The 23,890-nt window shown below is 44.3% G+C and overlaps 1 protein-coding gene across 4 annotated transcripts in view; it reads right to left on the bottom strand.

The window, feature by feature from the left end:
* Positions 1-5,177: 5,177 nt before the first annotated feature.
* The window catches only part of rnf216 (ring finger protein 216), a 226,999-nt gene continuing 208,286 nt past the window's right edge, over positions 5,178-23,890 (bottom strand). For all 4 annotated transcript variants that reach the window (XM_086000328.1, XM_086000325.1, XM_086000327.1 and 1 more), the window contains 2 exons: positions 10,720-10,789; positions 5,178-5,800 (listed from right to left, as the gene is read on the bottom strand). In XM_086000328.1, coding sequence (XP_085856454.1) covers positions 5,313-5,800; positions 10,720-10,789 — 558 coding nt within the window. In that variant the 3' untranslated portion in view covers positions 5,178-5,312. The remainder of the gene's footprint in view (positions 5,801-10,719; positions 10,790-23,890) is intronic.

Raw genomic sequence — 23,890 nt, 5'->3', positions numbered from 1 at the left:
CTTATTAAATTCGCCCTTCCACCAATTTAGAACCCTTATTTCCTGAAGAAACACAGCATTGTTGGTCCTTGATGAGAAACAAGATGGATCTAGGATTCCCTTCTGCTGCAAGCCCGTCCAAATATTCATCACTTTTTGTGAATGGAATCTGGCAAAAGCCACCAGTGCCCGGTTACGCTGACAATAGTTCACGGGAAGAAATTGGCCAGGGTTCACCAGGTCATCGATCTTTGTTGGAATTGCGCATGCGAGAATCTCAGGGGAGGACAAGATCAGGCTTGGACATGATGTGCCCTGTGGTCGAATAGCCTACGGACATAACTCACGCCTGGCTACTTGGGTGAGATACTAGAGGGTAACTCGTCTGTGGAACTGCACTCCACTAAGGATGCAACGGCTTCAGTAGAGCAGGGGAGAGAAGAAGATACCGCCCAAAAAAGAGTCAAGTCCCAACAGAAGAGGCCAATTAAGAGCCAGATAATATCTAATAAAGACTCAGATGGCGGAGACAACAGGCACCACAAACGTTTTACTACTCAAAGCAACCTAAACAAAACCATCTCAATTGTGTAAGCCACCAAAACAACCTAATTCACCAGCAATGTAAGTGAAGGGCTATGGCACATTACAAGTGGCCCTGTCCTCAACCAGCACGGTGGGTTTCCACAAATGCCTTTCCAGCAAGCCTGGAGGTGGGGGGGGGGGGGGGTGTGACTGGATGGTGTTCCTGAGTGGAAACCCTCCCTAATCAGGGGTGCAGAGGCTGTTCACAGTATCCCTCCAACTACACTGACTGACTAAAATCAGCTAACATCACAAACCAGGGATCAAACCTGGACCTACCTCATCTGTGTGGCCCTGTTATTCATTGCATAAACTTGCTCAGCCATTGGAAACATAGCTTCACTTAAACTAATGGGAGGTGGGAACTCGCGGGCTCAGCAGGCTTCAGATAAAGCTACCAGCCAGAACAGGTTTCAGAGATAAAGAACTTGCATTTTATATAGCACCTTCCACGACCTCAGGATGTCCCAAAGCACTTTACAGCCAATTAAAGTACTTTTGAAGTGTAGTCACTGTTCTAATTTTGGAAACGTGGCAGACGATTTTAACAAAGCAAGTTCCCACAAACAGAATGAGATAACGACCAAATAATCTGTTTAAATGATGTTGGTTGAGGGATAAATATTGACGAGGACACTGGGGAGAACTCCCCTGCTCTTCTTTTGAAATAATGCCATGGGATCTTTTACGCCCATCTGAAAGGGCAGACGGGGCCTCGGTTTAACGTCTCACCTGAAAGACGGCACCTCTGACAGTGCAGCACTCGCTCAATACTGCACTGGAGTGTCAGATGGAGAAGAAAGGACATGTGCATCCAGATTACAAACAGGATCAGGCTCAGCCTACTGTCAACTGTCTAAACACTGTCAAGGCTTACATAAGAGGAGAATATTGACAAACAAGAACAAATCTGGAACAAGCACTGTTGTGGCGGTTTCCCGAATGCCAGACCAGAACCTGGTACGTGATCTTTTCAAAATCCAACTACATTTTCCCTCCTTCCCATCCACCAATATTGCTACTTTCCTACATTTTTCCAAACAGACTCCATCAGGATAGCTTCTGCAGTGATGGTCCTTTCCCCATTACTAACTTTTCCAAAAACTATCACCACGATGACCGGGCGTGTAGTCAGGCCAAGTGTAGCTCTCTTGGACAGCGTGGTGCCAAGATAATAGCGAGCCAATTATTACTGTTGGCACATTTAGTAGGTTGGCATTTAAAATATTACACTTAAATCAATGCCACTCATCTGGAGGCACTGGCTTCATGTGGGGTTTGGTTTCATAAGTGGCACACATTTCACCTAGGCAACGAGTGTTGTCAGGCTAATCAGCTATAATGGGATCGTGGAAATCACAGCTGATTTTGATTTCACCCAAATGTCCATATACAAACACACACACAAACTTGCATTTATATATCACCTTTAACGAAGTAAAACATCCCAACGCGCTTCATGAGCGCGTTATCAGACAAAATTTGACACTGACATACTCTCCACTTGCCTGGATGAGTGCAGCTCCAACGACACACAAGAAGCTCGACACCAGCCAAAGACAAAGCAACCCGCTTGATTGGCACCCCATCCACCACCGTAAACATTCACTCCCTCCACCACCGGCGTACCATGGCTGCAGTGTGTACCATCTACAAGATGCACTGCAGCAACTCGCCAAGACTTCTTCGGCAGCACCTCCCAAACCTGCGACCTCTTCCACCTAGAAGGACAAGGGCAGCAGGCGCATGGGAACACCACCACCTCCAAGATCCCCTCCAACTCACACACCATCCTGATTTAGAAATATATCGCCATTCCTTCATCATCGCTGGGTCAAAATCCTGGAACTCCCTCCCCAACAGCACAGTGGGAGTACCTTCACCACACGGACTGCAGCGGTTCAAGAAAGCAGCTCACCACCACCTTCTCAAGGGCAATTAGGGATGGGCAATAAATGCTGGCCTTGCCAGCGACGCCCACATCCCATAAACGAATTTAAAAAAAACCGAGCCAAATAAAGAGATATTAGGGCAGGTGACCAAAAGCTTGATCAAAGAGGTAGGCCACATCCAACAGTGGCCACGAGATAGAAATCAAGAATGTAAATTCTGAATGATATTCCCTACCTTAACCCAGAGGTACTTAAGTAGATTGTACAACTTCTACTGCCACCTCAGCTAAGTTCAGGTATTTGAGCAGAGAACCTTATGTTAATCATTGGGTGAACCGGTCAAGCTGTCAGGAGTCCCACTAAATTTATTTATTAAAAAATAATCATGTATTGAAGTCACCAAACCACTATTGCAGGACACCAAAGTTGAAGATTAGAAGTTAATAAAATTACCGTAAGCAGGAACCTTGCTGATTTTTATAGCTTTCAAAATGTAATACTTTTAAAAGATAACATTGCACATAATTTTGTTGTGAATAATAGTGATTTGCGTTTTATTACAACTCAAAAGGGGTCCCTTATTTTTGTGGCCTCAAAATATTCTGGTGGATGAGCCTGGCTGTTCAATGTAGTTAGTTTGAAACTGCTGATGGTCATAATTTAAACTACATCATCGATCCCCAAAATAAAGAATGGCAAGGAAGAGAGGGCGGAGGACTCTATATTATTGAAGGCCTCCATTACAGTAAATCACCTCCATCCCATGAGAAATTACCGTGACTCCTTTCAGTAATGAACTGCTGACAAACTGCTCTGACTTGAAGATCAGAATAGATTGCACTGGAAACCAGGAGAACATGGGTGTGTTTATCATCACTATAATACCCAGGGGAACTTCACAAACAATTCTGCTACGTGCAATTAACCCTCAGAGTAATAAATTGTAGGATAGGATAATGGGTCTGGGCTTTCCTGGTGACTCCGTTGGTAAGTTAACCATGTGGTGTGGCACTGAACCACAGGAGCGGCCCCAAGTTTGATCTCCCTGCAAAACAGTACCTTATCTCAGCTGGAGTGGTGGCGGGGACACAATTGATAACATTGTGGTGGCATAGTGGTTAGCACTGTTGCCTCACAGCGCCAGAAACCCGGGTTCAAATCCGGCCTCGGGTGACTGTCTGTGTGGAGTTTGCACATTCTCCCCGTGTTTGCGTGGGTTTCCTCCAGGTGCTCCGGTTTCCTCCCACAGTCCAAAGATGTGCGGGTTAGGTTGATTGGCCATGATAAAAATTGGCCCTTAGTGTTAGGGGGGATTAAATACGTGGGGTTACGGGGATAGGGCTTGGGTGGGATGGCTGTCGGTGTAGGGACTGGGTGCTAGGTTTTGGATGATCAGCCATGATCTCGTTGAATGGCGGAGCAGGCTCGAAGGGCCGAATGGCCTACTCCTGCTCCTATCTTCTATGTTTCTATGTTTGATCTGGGTGAAGAAGGGTGAAAAAATTAGCAAGGTTTCTCTCTCCTGATCGCTATCCAGTGATCTAATGCAGGAAAGGTGCAGGTATGTCAATGTTGGGCGAGATGATCAAGCTGGACTGTCAAGACTTCCTGCACAATCCTACTCAGATGAGATGTTAAACCGAGGCCCGTCTCCCCTCTCAGATGGGTATTAAAGAACCCGTGGCACTGTGAAAAGAGCAAGGGAGTTCTCCTGGCCAATATTTATCCCTCAACCAACATCACCAAAATAAACTGATTATCTGGTCATTATAACAGTGCTGTTTGTGGGATCTTGCTATGCACAAATGTTGGGTGCGATAAATGCAAGCTCGCTCTTTCGTCAATGAAATAGCCTACAAGCACACACTGCCTGAGCTACAAAGCAGGAAGAACTTGCATTTATATAGCATCTTTCACGACCTCAGGACGTCCCAAAGTGCTTTACAGCCAATGAAGTATTTTTGAAGTGTAGTCACTGTTGTCATGTAGGAAACGTGGCAGCCAATTTGCACACAGCAAGATTCCACAAACAGCAATGAGACAATCTGGTTTAGTGATGTTGGTTGAGGGGCTCAGGGTTCACCAATGAATAATGGCCTCGTGGGCCTTAGTACTGTGAGTACAACTGCAATGTCCCATCGCGGCCTTGCTGAAATCGGCTAACTCAGCACAGAGTAGGGATGGAACCAAAGATGATCTTGGTCTGTATGGATCTTATAGTGCTGTACTTACCCACTGAGCCATCAAGGGAGGTCACGTCTTTCAATTTTTTACATACATCCAATGATGGGCTCCATACACGGTGCATGATAGGTGCACGTTTGGAGGGAGTTCAAGGATTGTTTCCGAGCAGGCTGTGTTTGCGACACCAGGTGGGTGTGCGATCTGTGTCCACTGCAGCTTCCAGTGACAACACTGCTTGAGCTGTTGGAGAGGGACAACAAATAACCATGTAACCAGCGTCAGTGCAGGATTCGTTCGTTGCCCTTCCGTTTTTGACAAGTACCAGGCTTACCCCAGATGGAATACTCTTCTTATGAATTGCTTCACCAATAAACCCTGGCTGATGAATTGGGAGTAACTACCAGACCTTGGAGTCAAATTCAGGACCACCTGTTTGTAAAGCAAACATTTTATTCTTTGTCAATATGTAGCTTAGCAAAAAATTTTTTTTTTTTTTTTTTTTTTAAAAACCAGAACAAAATCTTTGTCTTTTGCAAGTGGAAAAAAAGTACTGTTTATTTGATCAGTATTTACAGTAAATCTATCTGTGGCCTTTCATTTAAACATTCACCAAACAACAAACACCAAAGATCTCTTTGGCTCAAAATAAAGTCTACGAGGGGGCAATGTCAGTCATCGAAGGTTATGCTGCTCTGGTCGCGGTATAAAGTTGAACAAAACATGGTCCTGTGGCGGCTGGTAAACTGGCGGCACGTTTGGGTGTCCATGGGGACCGTCATTGTGCTGGTGGGGAGGATGATGATGGTGCGGAGGATCAGGAGGATGATGATGGTGATGGTGGCGGTGGTGGTGGTGATGCTGTTGGCGATGGCGGCGGTGGTAGGGCTGTGGGCCAAAGTGCATGGGGTACTCGTGCTCAAAATTCATGTGCTGCAAAGCATCAAAGTTGAAGTGAAAATAGGGCGCAGGGGGAAAGGGGACCTGCAGATGAGGGGGCATTGGCGGGATAGGGGGGAATTCAGGAATCATTGGCGCTGGTCGAGGAAGGTCGTTGCGGTTGAAATTCACTCCATGATGCATTGCATGGCCTCGTTCTTCAATTCTTGCATTCTTGGGAGGAGGATCCTCTGGTGGAGGCCCAATCCTTTTCACAGCTTGCTCTAAAGTAGGTGTGGACAAAGCAAAAAAAAAGTGTTACTGCATTAGAAAGCAGACATCCACAGACAGAGAATACACGATTAGCCACTGTCAGAGTTAGAGTTTTCACGCTAGATGTTTTCTCAAGTTCAGCATCCCTCAAGTGGCTCTCACGTCCCATGCTACCCAAGTGCATATTGTCCTGCCCACTATCTAAGCAGCAGCATGTGCCAGGGATCATAACGAAGGGAGAGAAAGAAAGAGCTTGCATGAGAGGGTGCAGAACTTTTTTTTGGGAGGGGGTGGGGGGGAGAGAAAGAGAGAACAGTCAAAGTCGTGATCCATATGGGAACCAATGACATAGGAAAGAAAAGGGTTGAGGTCCTGCAATCAGTTTCAGGAGCTAGAGGGGAAGTTAAAAAGCAGGACCACAAAAGGTAGTAATCTCTGGATTACTCCCAGTGCCACATGCTAGTGAATATAGGAATAGTAGGATCGAATAGGTTAATGCGCGGCTAGAGAAATGATGCAGGACGGAGGGCTTCAGATTCCTGTCCTGGGGCATTGGGACCAGTTCTGTGGCAGGAGAGAGCTGTTCAAGGTGGACGGGTTGCACCTTAACAGTGCTGGGACCAATGTCCTCGAGGGAAGGTTAACTAGTACAGGCCACCAAATAGTGGGAAGGAGATAGAGGAGCAAATTTGCAGGCAAATTACAGAAAGATGCAAGAACTACAGAATAGTGATAATGGGGGACTTCAATTATCCCAGTAATAGACTGGGATACTAACAGTGTCGAGGGCAAAGGGGGAGGAGTTCTTGAAATATGTGCAAGAGAACTTTCTTGATCAGCGTGTTTCCAGCTCAACAAGCAAGTATCATTGGATCTAGTTCTGGGGAACCAAGTGGAGCATGTTTCAGTGGGAGAGCATTTGGGGAACAGTAATCATAATATCATCAGGTTTAGAATAGTTATGGGAAAGGACAAGGTACAATCAAGTGTAAAAATATTTAACTGGAGGAGAGCTGGCTTTAGTGAGTTGAAAAGGGATCTGGCCCAGGAGGATTGGAATTAAAAGTTGGTAGGCACAACAGTAATTGAACAATGGGAGGCCTTCAAAGAGGAGATGGTTAGGAAACAGCGCAGACACATTCCCATGAGGGGGAAAGGAAGGGCATCCAAAGCTACAGCTCCCTGGACAACTCAAGATAGAGGTTAAAATGAGACAGAAAAAGGAAGCTTATGACAATTGTAAGGTTCATAATACAGCAGAGAACCAAGCTGAATATAGAAAGTACAGGGGAGATCTAAAAAAGGGGAGAGGGATAAACCCGACAACTACAGGCCAGTCAGCCTAACGTCGGTGGTGGAGAAACTTTAAGACAATAATCCGGGACAAAATTAATTGGCATTTGGAAAAGTATGGGCTAATAAATGAAATTCTGCACGGGTTTGTTAAAGGAAAATCACGTCTGACTAACTTGATCGAGTTCTCTGATGAAGTAACAGGGAGGGTTGATGAGGGTAGTGTGGTTAATGTTATGTATATGGACTTTCAAAAGGCGTTTGTCAATCTATCACTTAATAGACTTGTTAGCAAAATTAAAGCCCATGGGAGTAAAGGGACAGTGGCAGCATGGATACAAAATTAGCTAAGGGACAGAAAGCAGAGAGTAGTGGTGAACTACTCTCTGTTAACTCTGTTTCTCTCTCCACGGATGCTGCCTGACCTGCTGAGTATCTCCAGCATTTTCTGTGTTTATTTCAGATTTCTAGCATCTGCAGTATTTTCTTTTTAGAGTAGTGGTGAACGATTGTTTTTAGGCTGGAGGGAAGTATATAGTGATGTCCCCCCAGGGGTCAGTATTAGGACCACTGCTCTTTTTGTTATATATTTATGACCTGGACTTGGGTGTACAAGGCCATAACATCAAAGTCTGCAGGTGACACGAAACTTGGAAATGTAGTAAACAATGAGGAGGATAGTAACAGATTTCAGGTGGACATAGATAGACTGGTGAAATGGGCAGACACAAGGTAGATGAAATTTAATGCAGAGAAGTGTGAAGTGATACATTTTGGTAGGAAGAATGAGGAGCGGCAATATAAACTAAAGGATACAACTTTTAAGGGGGTGCAGGAACAGAGAGACCTGGGGGTGTATGTACACAAATCTTTGAAGGTTGCAGGACAAGTTGAGAAGGCTGTTAAAAAAGCATATAGGATCCTTGGCTTTATTAATCGAGCAATAGAGTACAAAAGCAAGAAAGCTATGTTAAACCATAATAAAAAACTGGTTAGGCCTCAGCTGGAGTAGTGTTCAATTCTGGGCACCACACTTTAGGAAGGATGTGAAGGCCTCGGAGAGGGTGCAGAAGAGATTTACTAGAATGGTACCAGGGGATGAGGGACTTCAGTTATGTGGAGAGACTGGAGAAGCTGGGGTTGTTCTCCTTCGAGCAGAGATGGTCAAGAGGAGATCTGATCGAGGTGTTCAAAATCATGAAGAGTAAATAATGTTTCCAGTGGCAGAAGGGTTGGTAACCAGGGCTACGGGGAAAGACATGACAGGCTTCCTTCTGTGCTGCATCATTCTACGATCCTAATTATTTTTGAAGTGCAGTCACCGTTGTAATGTAGAAAATGCGGCAGCCAATTTGTACACAGCAAGGCCCCACAAACAGCAACGTTGTGATCAGATCATGTTTTTTAGTGATGTTGGTTGAGGGATAAATATTGGCCAGGACACTGGGAGGACTCCCCACTCTTCTTCGAAATTGTGCCGTGGGATCTTTAATGTCACCCGAGAGGGCAGACTTGGTTCAAGTCTCATCCGAAGGACAGCATCTCTGACAGTGCAGTACTCCCTCATTACTGCACTGAAATGCCTGGCTCCCTCACTACACCCAACCTCCCGAAAAAACTGTGTCAACTGAATAGAACATCTTATGAATGAAGGCAATTGATTCCTGTAGAATAATGGAACCATCTTTAACAAAGCAAGGAGGTTTTGGATTGTAAATGAAGGCTCTTTTGGGATGATTAATTAATACCTCAGACCCTCCCCTCCCTCCTCTCCCAAAAACAAAACAAACTATATTTTGTGTTGCTAGCTTTTACAGACAACAACAACAACTTGTATTTATATAGCGCCTTTAAAGTAGTAAAACGTCCCAAGGCGCTGCAACGGAGTATTTTAAGACAAAAAATTTGACACCGAGTCACAATAAGGAGAAATTAGGGCAGGTGACCAAAAGCTTGGTCAGAGAGGTAGGTTTTAAGGAGCGTCTTAAAGGAGGAAAGAGAGGCAGCGAGGCAGAGAGGTTTAGGGAGGGAATTCCAGAGCTTAGGGCCTAGGCAACAGAAGGCACGGCAACCAATGGTTGACCGATTATAATCAGGGATGCTCAAGAGGGCAGAATTAGAGGAGCGCAGATATCTCGGGGGGTTGTGGGGCTGAAGGAGATTACAGAGATAGGGAGGGGGTGAGGCCATGGAGGGATTTGAAAACAAGGATGAGAACTTTGAAATCGAGATGCTGCTTAACCAGGAGCCAATGTAGGTCAGCGAGCACAGAGGAGATGGACGAACGGGACTTGGTGCGAATTAGGACACGGGCAGCCGAGTTTTGGATGGCCTCAAGTTTAAGTAGAAGACAAGCTGCTTCGGGTGTTAACCCCAACATGTTGATTCGAGCAGCACAGAAATAGAGGTGTAAAAAAATTTAACAGGCAAAAATCCATTTTGCCACAACCTTTAATGCTTAACCAAATTGGATTCTTATGACAAATAAATTCATCATTGCCAGCACAATGTGATGGACAAGTCACCAACTCTGAAGACTTTGTAATCGAAATGTTGTATTGGGGTGACTGCCCTGTTATTTCCTTGCTTCCTATGGGGAAACCATCTAGGCTGCAGTTATCGTCACTGCCCAAGATCAGGAAGGCATGCAGTTGCATGGCAATGCCTATCCTTTCAACAATGAATACAAAATCAAAACTGATCATTTCTGTACAACACAGTCATTTGAATCAATCATTCATACTGGAATGGTATTTTGAGACACAGTGCAGTCCTCGAGAAGGAGGATGGATGTTAAAATGACAGGACAAAACCCACAATCTCCCAAATTATTTTCATTGTGGACCCAAAATGCTTAAGCAGTTGAATTTGGATTTGCAGAGAGCAGCCGCACTGATTAGCTGGAGCATCTTACAGACAGACTCATGATAGTCATTAGTTGAAGTTGAGCGCTCGCCAGTACTGCTAATACAACTGATGTGATGATGCAAAGTGAACTTACTGGCTACAGATTCAACTTTTAGGGTAAAGTGTGCCACTGTTTTAGTTTATGTAAAGGTGTGAAAGGAAAAAAAATACTTCCTTTTGCCCTGTACTTTCTGCAGATACCCTAGATGCAACTTATTTGTTTAAAGGGATTTTGCTGAAATGGCAAATTGATGGAAAAGTTAAATTCTGTCTGAACTTTGGGGAAGGGTGTGATGGTGTTTAACTTAACTATAATTTGGCAATTTCATCAGTAATAGTGAAACTTCATTTTTAAATACTTTGCTTGGTCAGTAAGTCAAACCCATTTGTGTTTCTCACAAGCCAGGCAACCTGACAAAGACTGACCCAAGGAGAGCTAACCACAAATGTCAGGTGACATTATATGATTCAAAGACCTATGAATCTGCTGTAACTCTGGCGTTGTAGCTACTGAGATAGCGAATTTAATCAATAAATAAATACAACTCAAAAACCCAACATGAGGGAGAAAAGAATAGAGGATAGGCTGATAGGGTGAGATGAAGCAGGGTGGGAGGAGGCTCATGTGGAGCATAAACGCCGGCACCAGTTGGGCCGAGTGGCCTGTTTCTGTGCTGTAATTTCTACGTAATGTAACCATGTAATGTGGCTCTTTAATCGGGTGACTCACCTCCAATCCGTTTCTTTTGTTCATTTTCAGCTTCACTTTGAATCTCTCTGATGAGTCTCTCGTCATCCTCCTGTCAGAAAATGACGTGGTCATTATTGATAGTGACAGTATTAAGATATTCACAACACATTCAAGATTATCGTAGCAGTTTCCCTGATTGATTAGTTGATACAGACAGTGTGTAGATGAGCCACACAGGTCAGAGGGTCGGTACCTGTCTGTTTGAAACTTGACATCGAGTTCTCTCTGAGCTACAGCGCTAGCTGCTGTCAAGTACTTTGTTAAAGGTATCATTCCTCGTGTGTACAACCAGACAGTTGGCACCGGGAGACTATTTGATCCTCAGAGGCACGACAAACAAACCAGACTGTTCTCACCCGAAGGGCTCAACTTTTACAGATGTCAATCCACGCTAGGTTTGTGTAAAGTTTAGATAGATATATAGATCGAAAGAAAGATTGAAAGACGGAAATAGACAGTTCGCAAGAAAGGACGAACTTGCACTCCTACAGTGCATTTCACAACTTCAGGACATCCCAAAGCGCTTCACGGCCAATGAAGTACTTTTGAAGTCTAATCACGATTATAATGTAGGAAACGCGGCAGCAAATTTGCGCACAGTAAGGTCCCACAAACAGCAATGAAACAAATGATCAGAGGAGTGCTTCATTGTCACAGGTGCCGGCTTTCAGATGAGACGTTAAAGCGATGCCCTGGCTGCCATTCTCAGGTGATGTAAAAGATCCCACTGCACTATTTGAAGAGTAGAAAGGGAGCTTCTCCCAGTATCCTCGACAACGTTTATCCTCCAACCAACACCACCAAAAACTCTATCTGGTCGTTGTCTCACTGCTGTTTATGGGAGCTTGCTGTGCGCAAAATTGGCTGCCTCGTTTCCCTACATTACAATAGTGACTACACTTCAAAAGTACTTCATCAGCTGTGAAACCCTTTGGGATATCCCAAGGTGACATATAATTGAAAGTTATTTCTTTCTTTGACTTATGGAACCGGAGAATATTTCAAGCACATCATCTTCCAGCTAAATAATGGAATAAATTGTAAAATAAGTAAGAGCATAAGTGCAGGCACGTTCTGCGGAAGTATTTCATAAAAGAATGTTTCTGCTTTGCTATTAATTCCTGTTATATCAGTGGCACTTATCAGCTGCATGTTTTATTACCCTTACAGCCCAAATGACAGCACAATGCTCGATAGGACTGGATGGCCTCAAAAATACACAAGATATTGCTATGAAACAAGAAGTGTTTGATAATGTTAACTGCTTTTAATAATATGCCAGACATTTCTCAAAAGACAGGTTTTCCCATGGGGAGCGGGAGAAGAAAAGGTGGTGGTGAACAATGCGTATATTTTGTAATCGCAGAATCAGACATCTTTGGTAGGATGGTTCTTTTGCACAGAGAAGTAGCAGCCAGAAGGCCCGTTTATTTTGGCGTCAATGGGCCATTTGATCCGCCAGGTCGGAGGTGCCGAGGAAGCCCTGGTAAAAGTGGGTTTGCGCTGTGGCCGGATCGAGTGAATTTGGCAGGTTGACATCGGGGTTGCTGTTAGCCGAGTGAGTGCAGTGCTTTAGAAACTGGCAATGGAAACACCCCACCAACATAAAAAGGGCAAAGTACTGCCCTTTAAAAGACAAAGGAAAATATGCACATCTCTAAATTAGTATGCATTTTGAATTTATTTTATTCACAGAACAAAAATTCTGCAGGTTTCACCTTCATAACATTCAAATCTCCTTCATGGGGATTAGAAACATAGAAAAATAGGAGCAGGAGTAGGCCATTCGGCCCTTCGAGCCTGCTCCGCCATTCAACATGATCATGGCTGATCTTCTCTCTCTCAATACCATATTTCCCCCCCCTCAGGGATGACAGGCAGTGGACTGCTTGTTCAACAATGGTTGGTGCATTAAACAAAAATAATTGAGACTGTACAGAGAACTCAGTTACTGCTTTATAACTGCTTCCACTATATAACATACAATTTACAGTTAATAAGGTAAAGTATAGCTGCTTGTCACATTCTGTGAGATGTATAACAATTCACTACCTGGTGGCTGCAAGAAAGCAGGGAACAAATACTGAACTTCTGTGCTATAGAATCAGTCAGTCTCGAGCAGTGACTGTAGCTGCAGAACAGCTATAGTTAGCTGGAAGATTGCAGTATTTGATGTCGTTGGAATTAGGGTTTGAATTGCAGGCGGACACCCATCTCTCCACCTCCTCTCGCGACTCCTCCACAGCCTCTGTGTTGTCACTGCTTGCCTATACTTCAGCCTTGGATGAGTCGCAATTTCCTCCAGTTAAACAGCGGGAAGGCCGAAGCAATTGTCTTCACCCACCCCCACAAACTCCATACCCCTCCCTAGCCAGTGTCTCAGGTCGAACCACACTGTTCACAACCTATTTTGACCCCAAGCTGAGCTTCTGATCCCATACCTCTCCATTACATAGACCGCTTGCATATAGAATTTATATACAGCACAGAAACAGGCCTTTCGGCCCAACTGGTCTATGCTAACGTTCCCTGTAAAGCGCGCGGCTGGGTGCTGCGCAGCCCCAGGCCGGCTTTTTCAATGTAAAGTTTCGCCCATAAGGGGCCGCGCACCCAGAAAAAAAAAAATGAAGAGGGAACACTGGTCTGTAGCAGCGTTTTCATGCTCCACACGAGCTGCCTCCCACCTGACTACACTTAACCCTACTTCCACCTCAAACGCCCACTTTGGTCCCTGCTTCAGCCTAGCTGCTGCTGAAACCGTCATCCGTGCTTTTGCTACCTCCAGAGCCAAGGCCATTTCTCCCCTCAACCCTCTGATTTTCCTCCTCCCTCTTGACGTGCCTTGGTAAAATGCAGCTGCTCCCTCCTACTTTTTTAGTGCAACGGGATGTCTGAAGCACGAGAGGGAGCAGAATAATGACTCACCGCCATCATCATTCAAAGGAACCCTCCCGTTACTATCTCAGGAGACACGACACACATACCAATGTTAGGGCAAAAGGTAACGAATGGAGATGAAACAGTCAAATTGATGCTGAGCCCCAGGCTACTAACTGCATGAGGAGGCAGAGGCAGAGGCTGAGGCTGATGATTCTCCCTCCAATTCTCCCTTCCCATCACTGTGGACACACCTCGCCTCGGCTTGTAGGGAATTACAGGGTAGAACTCATGGCACGCGACTCCACATTGAAGCGGCAAAACGTTTACTAAGGGAGGCAGAGGGAACAAAAGAAATCCATTTGCTCTCAAACCATCGTCATTGAAACTGAAATCGGCTCGCCTCCACGCAGCAGCTCTGTGGAGGTGACAAGGCCGTCACTGTCACAGCAGCTCAGCGTTGTGTGAACAGGACATTCTGGTGCAGCCGCCCATGTCAACAGGACCAGATTGCAATCAGGCACCAAGTGCTGCAGCTGCCCACAGTCAGTATTCAGTAATTATGTGTTGACACTTTAATAGCCGGCCACCACATCCTCGGAGATGGGAGATTGGAGCATTAAAATAGCACATACACCACTTCACGAGGGTTACTTACACCACTCAGTTTTGGAGCATAAAATTATCAGAACAGTCAGCCACTCAAGATCAGCAGGGTATGTTCTTGCATCCTCTAGTGACAATACACTCAGTCAAACTTGCCACTGCACTTGAGCTGGTATTTTAAAAAAAGGCCAAGACCAATAATAACAGGATTGCATTTATTTAAATTAACAATTTACTTCCACGTTCACACAACTGTGTCCAATGAAAATAAGAGAGTAATCCTGTATTCACTGGTTCCTAGTTGGTTACTTAAGAGAAGCTACAGATTACACAGCATTTAAAAAAAAATTGTTCGGGGTGGGGGGCGGGGTAGGGGGTGATGCTGGCAAAGTTGAATTTGGATGCTCATCCCTAGTTACCCTGAAGGCGGTGGTGGGTGGGCCTTCTCCATGAACTACTGTGCTGCCCTTGTGGTAGTGGTGCTCCCACAATGTTGCTCGGTAGGGATGTCCAGGCTACTGACTAAGTGACAATAGAGGGATGGCATCTAATACTCGTGGGGAGGTGAGCAAAAGGACAGAAAGGAAAAATTGGAAAGAAAGGTTAATCAATTTGGTTGACTTTTATACCTCCTTCTGCCTAGCCAAAGACTAATTTATTTGTGGAGGGCAGTTGGGAACGTGCATTGTGCAGGAAGATTTTGGAAGTGGCGGGGTAGGCTACATGGAAACCTAACAATGAAACTCTCAGCGATGAGCCATCACTTCTAAAGGACAACTGATCAGGATTATGTAAACCGGATTATAAATTATAGGTACATCGGAGTGTACCTATTTTTTGAAAGGCAGCCACTGCGAAAACGAAGACCAACTTTGAATTTTAAATCATTGAAGTGATAAAATGTTGTTGACAGAAGATAAACAAACTTGATTCCTCCTCAAATTACCGAACTAAATCAGGTCAATGCTGATTTTGCATTTATAATTCCAGAATTAAATCCTGGATTGCAGAAATTTTCCATAAGGTCAGTTAGGAACCTTTGTATTACTGACCTGTGAAGAATATAAACTTGAAATGACAAATATAGGGACGTTGAATAGAAGCCAGGACTTCTACTGCAACTTTCCTAAATGAACAGTTAAATTCTCTTCCAACCTAAAATTAGACGCCAGTTCAATGAAAGGCACAGAGTAGGAAAGACTGGAGATTAAAGGGTGGGGGTGACTCGGGATACATCGACATCAGGTACCAGGCATCTGGGACATGCCAGAAGTTACAGGCTGTCAACCCCTAGGCACACACTGGATACATTTTAAAAGCGCTACTCAGATCGTGATGAATGATCTGCTAACTTCGATGGCGGATAAGGCTTGGAACAAATTTATTTTGAGGTCCCAATGATTGCAAGCTGTGCATTGTGGTTGGTGCCCAAGGCCTGCAGACTTTCTCGGTATGACTTAGATGAGGGAAGTAACCATTTTAATTTCTGCTTCAGATGTGGTGGCACAATAAAAGGCGATACTTTTTCTGAAGGATTTTTATAGTAGGGACGTTACAAAACTGTACTTCGACCTTCCAATAGACGATATATTCTTGAATTCACCGACAGTCCCATAGGATATAGGGCTTTTCGCAGTGTGGTTTGGATCAACAAAGCTGGTTTTCTGTTCTTCTCCAGAACCATAGATGTTTTCAGCAGAGAGGGAGACCATTTGAGAGATAGTTTCTGTGCCAGCTCTTTGCAAAAGCAACTCAAAGTAATGACTTGGCTGTGTTCTCTCCCCATATACTTGTATCTCCTTCCACTTCATATGTTTAGGCAGTTTATGATCCCTGGCCACTCACGCAGCCGGATTCAAACCATTCAAAAAAATTGGCACTCTGTTCAACCTATATCCGAGCTTCAAATGCCACAACCAACTCATCACCAGACCCGCCTCACAACTCCTCTCTCCCTGAAACTTTGTTTGGTATTGAACTTTAGTTCAGTCATGATACATAAAGGATTGAAAACCAGTTTTATTCACAGAAATCATGTCCCAGCTTAAATCAGTATACTGTTGCAACAATCAATTGCTTGAAGGAGCCATGCCACTCAATTCAAATACAAACATGCTGTGTGATTTGTTCAAGTGCGTGTTTGATTGGCTGCTTTTTGAATGGACAGCTATTTAAAGTCTGCTTGGCCAGAGTTACTATTCCGTAGGGGTGTTATCAGCCTAGAGTTTTAAAATTAGGAGTTTTACCTGGAGTTTGTCTGACCACAATCCCGAGAGAGTACGAGAAGCCAGACAACTTGCACAGTAAGGAAGGGATTTTAAAAAATGCATTAAAAAAATTGTAGCTATAGTTTTAGCATTAGAGTTGCGAACCACTGATTATAGCCTACTACACAAGGAGCTGGTAAATTGTAACAATTACTGTAAATATATATGCAAGTTATGTTTCTGCTACAAATTGATGACTCCTTCATTTGATCGGTACTTAAAGCCTAAAATATGATCTGGCGTTAATGCTCCTCCACCTTTTGTAGCAAGTTTCTTAGCTGCAGAAAAAAACAGATTAAAAAAAAATTCGAAGACCCAACACTTTTGGGACTTTTCTTTGAGGGCACGGGGTGGGGGGCGGGGGGGGGGGGGTGAAAACTTGAAGGCTGGAAATCACTAGGATGTTAACAACCAACCAACCCGTAATTATTATGCATGCCTTCAAAAACATTATGTAGGTGTACACAAGATACAACACTGTAAATCTCTCAACATTCATCTCTGCATGCACAATTCCTTGTACATTTGCACGTGGGTGAAATCCCATTCTGGTCCTCACCCAGTGCCTGGCCTCTCCAGCGGAGGTCGCTGGATAGTGGCTTTGCTTCTGCCTTAATCGAGAATGCTCCCCGAGATCATCTAACTCAGTGGAGACCAGGGGTCCGACAGCAGGCGTGTGATCTTTCTGGTTTGTATGGATCAGTGCCATGCCATGTTATCTATTTATGCAGGGAGGCACCATGGGAGGCGAGCAATACACTCTGAAGTGTCCGTAATGAACACAACTTCACAGCTTAGGTTCTCTGATTGGGCTGGCCCAATTTGCAGACATAAATTAGACAAGCCCAATTAAAACGGAGTGAAAGAGCTGGCGTTACATCACACACCTATTGTTGCAGTGCAAGAAATCAGGGGCAGGATATGCAGATCAGAAATGGTGGGGGATTTTAATTGAAATATGTAAATATAAATTTAGCCCCCCCCCCCGCAACTTCCCAACATTCATATGTTGACTTTCATTCATAATGACATGTAAAGTGGGTGCCCGGGGTTGCCAGGTAATGGTAAGTATGTAGAAGCTCATGTAAACAGCACAGTAGTGTTGAGAAAGTGTTTTGCAGCAATTTCATAGAATGATACACCACAGGAGGCGTCCATTCGGCCCATCGTGCCTGTGCCGGCTCTTTGAAAGAGCTCTCCAATTAGTCGTATTCCCCACAGCTGTGCAAATTTTTCCCCCATCATGTATTAATCCAACTCCCTTTCTGAAAGTTATTATTGAAACTGCTTCCACCACCCCTTCAGGCAGTGCATTCCAGATCACAACATGCTACGTAAATAAAATACACCTCATCTCACCTCTGGTTCTTTTGCCAATTATCTTAAATCGGTGTCCTCTGGTTACTAACCCCAACGCCACGGGAAACAGTTTCTCCATCAAAAACCTTCATGATTTTGAAAGCCTCTATTAAATCTCCTCTTAACCTTCTCTGCTCCAAGGAGGATTTACTCACAGTTTGGCATCTGCTAAAACTTTTCTCATGAGCTCCTATGCCAGTTGTGCTAGATCTTTACCATGACTGCTACCAATGAATTCCCTGAATGAGAATCCCCCATCTGATCTTTGTGAAGGAGCCAATGGAGGGGTGCGGCAGGTAAGGCTGCAGCAGAGGTTTTCTGTACTCACCCACCAGTATTCTCATGCATGCAACTACACAGGACACATACCTTGCAGAGGATCAGCATATGCGGAGGCTCCTATTAGCAATGGAAGCTGGGGCAACAAACTGATTGGCATGAAAATATGTGAATGCTTGACTAATCGCAACCCTGGATACTTCTTTGTAAACACACCAATCACAGTACATCATACTCTCAGTGGTACTGCAGGCACCTGGCAAGGTGCCATCAAGCACTCTGTACAGGTACTGTCACATTTACCTGTAAGCGACCATGGGGAACGGTCTTCGCAGGACCTGGGTCAGTAGACAGCTAGATGCGGAGATGTGCCATCTGTTACTATGATACGTGCAGCTATCATGGAGCAGAGGACACCCAATGACAGTACTGTCCAGCTGCAGCCTGAAGCCTGCTGCCATTTACTTCCAGGCGTGCTGCAATGCTGACCTATGGTGATGGTGGCAACACAGCCATCATCCTCTTTGCAACAACCTTATGTTGCATCACTTTTCCTACAGCAGTCAGTCAGGGGTCGGTTGACGGACATTTACCTGCAACTCATGCCTGCACTTTGCGTTTCCTTTCACTTCATTTATCCCCCCCCCCCCGCCCCCACCCTCAGCTCACTCGTCCTTCAGCCTTGCTAACACTGGATGGAACCCTGCCTCACTCAGTCTGTAAAGACTGCTGTCCCCTAATCTAACACTGCCTATTTGCTGCATGCATCCGGTGATATTTTACCTGCAATTCAATTCTCCACTATCACCACCAATATACAAATCTGTGCATAATTATAATAATTAATTGCCAAGCAAAATTGGGTGTAAACGCACTTCACGATAGGTCAGCGTAACCCCCATTTCAAATTGCATCCAGACTGGAAACCCTACCCTAATAGCTTCCCCTACAAACAGTAACGGAGAAGCTGTAGAAATGATTTAAAAGGTGGACAAGACATAATCGGAAATGCATGCAGGTACATGTGGAAGTAGAGTTTGTCATTTTTTTAATGTAGTGTTTTACGTAAGCTTTTTAGCTTGCAAAGTGTTTTTAGTTCTTTTTGCACTAACGTGAGGTATTTTAAATATGGTGGGGAGTTTAATTTGTTCTGTTAATGAGTTATTGCTCAATTTGTACCTCATTAAGGAGAATGGAAACTAATGTTTTTTTTTCCTTTTTCTGTGAAGAATTTCTTGGGCTCAGTCTTTGAGACCTGATAAAAACTGACATATATGGCCAGCAGGTTGGAGCACAGAGTCTCCTTGGAATTGAATTTGTCATCACAATATTCACAGACACCTGACTGAAACAACAAAAACATTTCATCGATAGCGACAACACATAATAAAATATATAGCTGTGCGGCGGAGTCACTCCTTCTCTCGCAAGGAACGAGGGGAAGAGAAATACTCGATCTTGTGCGGCAGGATTAAACGGCTTCAGGACAGGATTTCGGGCAAATTACCCAGACACACAAAACAATGCGAGAATAAACCTACATCAATTGGCAGCACCAGAATATCACAGGAAGCGAGTCACTCTTGTACCCGGAGTCTTTAATGGAATTTATTTTATTTTTTTAATGACTAATTTTTTGTCTTAAAACACTCCTGTGCAGCACCTTGGGATGTTTTACCATGTTAAAGGCACTATATAAATGATTGTTGTTGTTGTTGACTACTACACAAGTTCCCAAAGCAGCTGTTTTATGTAATTCGCTCTAAATGATGAGTACATATAAAAAAAAGTCATTTCACATTGACACCATTGTGTATTAGAACTGTTGATGTTTATTTAAAAAGGAGGTCTTTTGGGATATTTCTATTTACCTCATGTTCGTAGGGATATACAGCATTCAACACAGCTGCATAGGACTATGTAGTGTTCTCTCATAGAAACATAGAAGATAGGAGCAGGAGTAGGCCATTCGGCCCCTCGAGCCTGCTCCACCATTCAATGCGACCATGGCTGATCATCCAAACTCAGTACCCTGTCCCTGCCTTCTCCCCATATCCCTTGATCCCCTTAGCCTTAAGAAATATATCTAACTCCTTCTTGAATGTATTTAATGAATTGGCCTCAACTGCCTTCTGTGGTAGAGAATTCCACAGGTTCACCACTTTCTGGGTGAAGAAATTCCTCCTCATCTCAGTCCTAAATGGCTTACCCATTATCCTTACACTCTGACCCCTGGTTCTGGACTCCCCTGCCATCGGGAACAGCCTTCCTGCATCTAGTCTGTCTAGTCCTGTTAGAATTTTATAAGTTTCAATGAGATCCCCTCTCATTCTTCTAAACTCCAGCGAATATAAGCCTAATCGACCCAATCTCTCCTCATACATCATTCCTGACATCCCAGGTATCAGTCTGGTGAATCTTCGCTGCACTCCCTCCATGGCAAGAACATCCTTCCTCAGATAAGGCGACCAAAACTGCACACAATACTCAAGGTGTGGTCTCACCAAAGCCCTGTACAACTGCAGCAAGACATCCTTGCTCCTATACTCGAATCCTCTCACTATGAAGGCCAGCATACCATTTGCCTTCTTAACCGCCTGCTGCGACTGGTGCAAAAGGACACCCAGGTCTCGTTGCACTTCCCCTTTTCCCAATCTATTGCCGTTCAGATAATAATCTGCCTTCTTGTTTTTGCCACCAAAGTGGATAACCTCGCATTTATCCACATTATACTGCATCTGTCCAATCGCCCAACCTATCCAAATCATACTGGAGTTTCTCTGCATCCTCCTCACAGCACACACGCCCACCCAGCTTTGTGTCGTCTGCAAACTTGGAGATATTTCATCTAGTTTCCCCATCTAGATCATTAATATATATTGTGAATAACTGGGGTACTAGCACTGATCCCTGCGGTATCCCACTAGTCACTGCCTGCCACTCGGAAAAAGACCCGTTTATTCCAACTCTTTGCTTTCTGTCTGCCAACCAGTTTTCTATCCAAGTCAGTACCTTACCCCCAATCCCACGTGCTTTAACTTTGCACGCTAGTCTGTTATGCGGGACCCTATCGAAAGCTTTCTGGAAGTCCAAATACACCACATCCACTGGTTCTCCCTTATCTATTCCACCAGTTACATCCTCAAAAAATTCCAGTAGATTAGTCAAGCATGATTTACCTTTTGTAAATCCATGTTGACTTTGTCCGATCCTGTCACTGTTTTCCAAGTGCTCTGCTATTACATCTTTTATAATGGACTCTAGCATTTTCCCCACTACCGATGTCAGACTTACCGGTCTATAATTCCCCATTTTTCCTCTACCACCTTTTTTGAATAGTGGGGTTACACTAGCTACCCTCCAATCCATGGGAACTCTTCCAGAGTCTATAGAATTTTGGAAGATGACCAGCAATGCATCTACTATTTCTAGGGCCACTTCCTTAAGTACCCTGGGATGTAGATTATCAGGCCCTGGGAATTTATCGGCCTTCAATCCCGTCAATTTCCCTAACACCATTTCCCTACAAATACTGATTTCATTCAGTTCCTCCCTCTCATTAGACCCTATGTTCCCCGACATCTCTGGGAGTTTATTTGTGTCCTCCTTTGTGAAGACAGAACCAAAGTACAGGTAGACTATCCTTTGTCCGAACTTCCGAAAACCTCTAAAAACCGAAAGTTTTTTCGTTCAGCGTAAGTCGTGCGCACGACATGACCAGAGTGGCGCACGACTTACGCTGAGCAGGGCAGAGGGTCACAGAGTTCCCTCCTGGGTAGGAGATTGCAGGCCGAGCCGGGCAGTGTGAAGGAGGTACCGGGAGAGTGAACCCAACAATACAGCGGCCCGTCCGATATTCTTTTCTCCCCCCCGACCGCCGACCCCCCGCCCCCACCGACCCCCCGCCGACCCTGACCCCCGACAAATTTCCCAATACCTTCTGAAATCCGAAAAATTCCAAAAACCGAAACTCAGCTGGTCCCAAGGTTTTCGGATAAAGGATAGTCTACCTGTATGTATTTAATTGGTCTGCCATGTCTTTGTTCCCCATTATAAATTCCCCTGATTCTGACTGCAAGGAACCTACGCTTGACTTTACCAATCTTTTTCTCTTCACATATCTATAGAAGCTTTTACAGTCAGTTTTTATGTTCCCTGCAAGCTTACTCTCATAATCTATTTCCCCCCTCTTAATTAATCCCTTTGTCTTCCTTTGCTGAATCCTAAACTGCTCCCAATCCTCAGGTTTGCTGCTTTTTCTGGCCAAATTATGTCCTCTCCTTGGATCTTATGCTATCCCTAATTTCCCTTGTTAGCCACGGTTGAGTCACCTTTTTTGTTTTATTTTTATGCCAAAGAGGGATGAACAATTCTGTAGTTCATCCATGTGATCTTTAAATGTTTGCCATTGCCTATTCACCATCAACCCTTTAAGTAACATTCCCCAATCCATCCAAGCCAACTCGTGCCTCATACCATCATAGTTTCCTTTATTTAAATTAAGTACCCAAGTCTCTGAATCAACTACTTCACTTTCCATCTTAATGAAGAATTCATATCATATTATGATCGCTCCTCCCCAAGGGGCCTCGCACAACAAGATTGCTAATTAATCCTTCCTCTCTCATTACATAATACTCAGTCTAAGATGGCCTGATCTCCAGTTGGTTCCTCAACATATTGGTCCAGGAAACCATCCCGTATACACCCTAGCAATTCCTCTTCCACAGTATTGTTACTAATTTGGTTAGACCAATCTATATGTAGATTAAAGTCACCCATGATAACTGCTGTGCCCTTATTGCACGTGTCTCTAATTTCCCGTTTAATGCCATCCCCAACCTCAGCATTACTGTTTGGGGGTCTGTATACAACTCCCACTAACGTTTTCTGCCCCTTGGTATTTCTCAGCTCTACCCATACAGATTCCACATCATCAGAGCTAATATCCTTCCTTACTATTGTGTTAATCTCCTCTTTAACCAGCAATGCTACCCCACCGCCTTTTCCTTTTTGCCTGTCCTTCCTGAATATTGAACACCCCTGGATGTTGAATTCCCAGCCTTGGCCACCCTGGAGCCATGTCTCCGTAATCCCAATTATATCATATCCGTTTACATCTGTTTGCGCAGCTAATTCATCCATCTTATTACGAATGCTCCTCGCATTAAGACACAAAGCCTTCAGGCTTGTTTTATTTAACACTCTTAGACCTTTTAGAATTATTGTTTACTGTGGCCATGTTTGATTTACACCCTTGATTTCGCTAACTTCCACTTTTGCTTTTCTCCTTCCTGTCTTTTGCTTCTGTCCTTGCTTCCCTTTCCTCTGTCTCCCTGCACAGGTTCCCAATCCCCTGCCAATTTAGTTTAAACCCTCCCCAACAGCACTAGCAAACACTCCCCCTAGGACATCGGTCCCGGTCCTGCGAATTTGAATCCCTCCCCCTTGCACCATTCTTCTAGCCACGTATTTATCTGAAATATCCTTCTATTTCTACGCTGACTAGCACTCTCCTGTTCAAAATTAGCTAGCAGCACAGACAACAGCATCCATTACATTACTGAAATCCTCTGCTTGTTTGTTTTATGGTGTCATCACATTCCTGTACCTTACCCAAGTGACCAATCTTCATTTTTAAGTCTGCACACCAATGTCATCAGGCCTTTGGTTGCTGGGAAAAGCACAGCCAAATCCAATCTTGTCCTCACGCGCAATTTGTTGAGTCCCCTAACCCAAAGCCTTCAGGCTTGTTTTTTTAA

The sequence above is a fragment of the Somniosus microcephalus genome, chromosome 11 (assembly GCF_052327205.1).
Source record: "Somniosus microcephalus isolate GS21.2 chromosome 11, FLI_Smic_1.0, whole genome shotgun sequence".
Taxonomy (NCBI): Eukaryota; Metazoa; Chordata; class Chondrichthyes; order Squaliformes; family Somniosidae; genus Somniosus; species Somniosus microcephalus.
Note: the sequence above shows the minus strand (reverse complement) of the source record. Positions and strands in the feature narration are given on the sequence as shown.